We start from the raw sequence: 3788 nt of genomic DNA, 5'->3' as shown, positions 1-3788 counted from the left end.
CACCCCCACTCTCTCCCTCACCACTGGGTCCTTGATCTGCCCCCCAAGCCTCTTCCCTTACAATAGACTTACCAGCTGATCTCAGCTGCTCTCCAGGCTGCTGGGCTATGCTCCTGGCCTTCTGCGCGCTGCACTGCAGCTGTGTGCGTGCACGCAGCATTTATCAGCAACATTATCAGCCACATCAGCCAAAATAAGCTGATTGCCGATACTGTCAATTTCTCTTATATCGGTGCTGATCCGATATGGGACTGATGTATTGGTGCACCTCTAGTTTATGCTATTAATATTCCAATATCATGGGAGCCATAGTCTGTTTGCTTTATAGTTCTACTTCTTGATATGGTGGAGTGTGTTCTGTTATTCCTCAAAAGTAGAAATCAAGATTAAATGTCCAAGCCTATATAATAGAAAACACTTTCACAACAAGCACTAACTGGTGCCTATGTTAGATTTTTGCAAAAGGCAATGATTAATTATGCCTGCTGACAGCACCATCCTCTTATTACTAAAGATTTTTCCTAAATTCCATTCTCAGAGAGATCACAGCCAGTATTAATTTAGCATTCTAAATAAACAGCTTGGGGGAAGGTTTTTTTTTCTTAAAGCTAAGATAATTTCATGAGCTAGCCTTTATTCCTAAGAAAGAGCAGCCATTCATAGATTAGATTTTAAGAAATTGGAACCACATTTAAAATTTCCTTCATATACAGTTAATTGAATTTAGCAACTACAGTGTTGTGACTGGTTCATCACTGACATGTAAAAATGTGTCCCTAAATGTGTATCCATAGTTGTATTTACGCTTACTACAAATAAGTGCGTGATGCAGACAGGTAAGCACTCATTATTATGTATAGTTAAATGTTTAATCGCTTCCGAATTCAATTGTGTTAACTGCCTGAAGGTATAAGATGTGCCAGTGTGCACATGCAATGTTTACAAGACCTCCATCTCCCTTTGGTGTTGGGGAATTCTGCCTCTTATGTATCATTTCTGTTTTCAGTTATTATCCTTTTGAAGTAATAGCTCATATACAAGGGACCTTTGGAGAGTCCTTAGTCCAGGAGTGGGCAATTATTGGGTTGAGAGGGCCACGTAGAGAGTTTTGGCAAGCTGTCACGGATTGGGACAGCACACCCCTCCCCCAGCAGATCACTAAAACTCCCTAAGTGGCTCTGTCCCATGCTTGGCCAGGTAGCTGGGATAGAGCTGCAAGTGGGCAGGAAGCAGCATCCAGGAGTGGGAGCGTGGATGGGGCTAGGGCTGAGATCAATGGGCTGTGACAGTTTGGGGCTGGGGCCTGGGACAGCCGTGATCCACTCCCTGCACACCCCTGTGACAGGCCTGTTCCTGGCCCCATTCTGTCACCACTCCATGATCCTGGGGTCTGTGTGGAGACCAGCTGGGACCAGCACAGGCAGGGGGCACGGCCAGGCAGGTGGGAAGTGGCATATAGGAGCAGGATGGATGGGTGGGGTCAGGGCTGGGATTGAGATTGCAGGGTGGTGACAGTGTGGGGCCAGGGTTTGCGGCACAGCCACAATCCACTCCCCACATGCCTCTGCCTGCGGTACTGGAGCCTGTTGCAGGGATATGCAGGGAGCAGATGCTCTCTCTGTGGCTCTGCTCCAGGCTCCGGCCCCACGCTGTCACAGCCCCTCTGTCAAACTCCACTCCCGGACCCCATTCCCCACCCGTCCACAGCTTTATCCCATCTGCCCAGCCATACACCTTGCCCGTGCCCGTCCTGACCCCAGCAGTGACCCTGGGGCAGATGGGCTGGGGTGCCCAGGCAGAAGGGCCAGGTCTGGCAGCAGCAGCAGCTGAAAAGAACTTCTACTGCCGCCAGGGTTGCCAGGAAGTGAGTATGGCTGCCGCACCACTGCAGCCCTGCTACACACCCGGGGTGATGAGACTGGCTCCATGCGCCACAGCCTAGGCTTCCCTCCAGCTTCTGGGCTGGGTGGGATTGAAGGGCTTGCTGCAGGCCAAACAAAATCCATTGGCAGGCTGTATCTGGCCCATGGGCTGTATTTTGCCCACCCTGCCTTAATCCATTTGAAACAAGATTTTTCTGCAATATTTTGCATCGCTCCAAATTGTAAAGTAAAACAACAGGGTTAAAGCTGGGAATAAAAATACGTATTCAGTATTTTACAAAGGATGCCTCCCCTTTTGTAGCTAAAGCCTCTTATGGTTTTCAAATTATGTTTGTTTACAGAGGCATGAAAAGAGCTAGTATAACATGAAAAACATTAACTGTGGCAATAGCCTTGCTCAGAAAGAGGTAGCTAGCCGTGTTAGTCTGAAATCAGCACATTTATAGACTAAATAAGATATATAGAGAGAAGAGAAGCTTTTGTTAACCCAAGTTATCCTTGCTAGCACAAGTTCTTATAGAGAAGCAAACCCTGCCGTCTCTTATTGTAACTTAGTATAGCACTAAAGAAATCAGGGTTCTGGGTCATGATCCAACTGCAGAAGAAAATGATTCACAATTCTGTAGCACCTTCCAGTTAAGAGGATTTTACACCTATACATTCAGATCTTTGATAGGCAGATTATATCTTATATATTCTTATTTATGCAGTTCTTGAATGTTATCCTGGTGGACATCAGATCCTTCAGAGCCCTTACCGAAGTGTTGATTTTGATTCATCACAGCTTCAACAATCAGCTATACAGGATTTAATATGTGATCATTCACTAACATCAGGATGGTACCGCTTTCTAATATTTGATAAGCCAGCTGAGATGCCAACCAAGTGCATAGAGGTATTGGTGCACATTATTTTATCTGTGAAAAATTACACATTCTTCTGCTTTAAACTTTCATAACGGGATGGGTTCCCACCAAAGGGAGCCAAGAATATTAACTAAACAGAAGGATTGAGGCATGTGATATGCTCCAGGTAGAAATTTATGCACAAAGTCAGCTGAAATATGAGACTCACAAGTACAGGAATATTGTGTCATGAATATTACATCGTCTCAAAAGCTAAACGTCGGGGTTAGGTTATTTAGGTTAATTTTGTAGCATTTAACCAACCAGCATTTATAATCACTGTTATGAAGGTTTTGTTTATACTAGTTCAGTGCTTTGCCATACGTGGGAATTGCATGCAGGTTAACCAAATGAAACTGAATCCAGATTAGACGGGATTCAGTGCGGACAGTTTACAGCTCCCAGGGCAAAGGCAGCAAGGCAAAGAGCCCTGAGCCCACAGAGGGAAACCTCCAACCTAGCTTCACGCAGCTCCACTCCTAAAAATGTCCCAGCACTTAAAAATGGTGGCGATGGTGCTTGAACTAAATCTCATTCTTTAAGCTTTAGTTTAAGCGCCTCTTCCGCCATTTTTAAGTGCCAGGATGCCAATCCCCTGGACAAGCCACCCACAGCTCCGTTCCACTCTCCGCCCTGGCCCCAGGGTCCCATTCACTGCTCTGCCTCACTCCTTCCATCACTGTGGGAGCCTTGATCTGCCCCCTCCATGTCCCTTCCCCTCCATGGACTTACCTGCAGGGCGCTGCTCTCCATGCTGCCCAGCTTCACTCCTGTAAATTGTTTATTGGATTGTTAGTGGGCGATATGCCTGGTGAATAATTGGCTATCGGTATCGGCCAAGAAAATCTTTATTGGTGCACCCCTAACCTAAAGGACTGCCTTCTCCCTTATGCCCCATTGAGATCAGCCAAAAGCAACTTTCCACGAGTATTATCATTATGCCAAGTTTGCTTAGCAAAAACACATGGCCATTCTCAGCAGTTTGCTCTTGCACTCAGGA

The 3788-nt window shown here is 46.1% G+C and overlaps 1 protein-coding gene across 1 annotated transcript in view; it reads left to right on the top strand.

Moving 5' to 3' along the window:
* Positions 1 to 3788, top strand: part of VWDE (von Willebrand factor D and EGF domains) — a 68228-nt gene that overhangs the window by 1533 nt on the left and 62907 nt on the right. Inside the window, exon 2 of the mRNA XM_025212162.1 lies at positions 2594 to 2778. Within this exon, the coding sequence (XP_025067947.1) occupies positions 2758 to 2778 (21 nt within the window). The 5' untranslated portion in view covers positions 2594 to 2757. The remainder of the gene's footprint in view (positions 1 to 2593; positions 2779 to 3788) is intronic.

The sequence above is a fragment of the Alligator sinensis genome, unplaced genomic scaffold (genome assembly GCF_000455745.1).
Source record: "Alligator sinensis unplaced genomic scaffold, ASM45574v1 scaffold938_1, whole genome shotgun sequence".
NCBI classification, from domain to species: Eukaryota; Metazoa; Chordata; order Crocodylia; family Alligatoridae; genus Alligator; species Alligator sinensis.
This window is presented reverse-complemented; position numbering and strand designations above follow the sequence as displayed.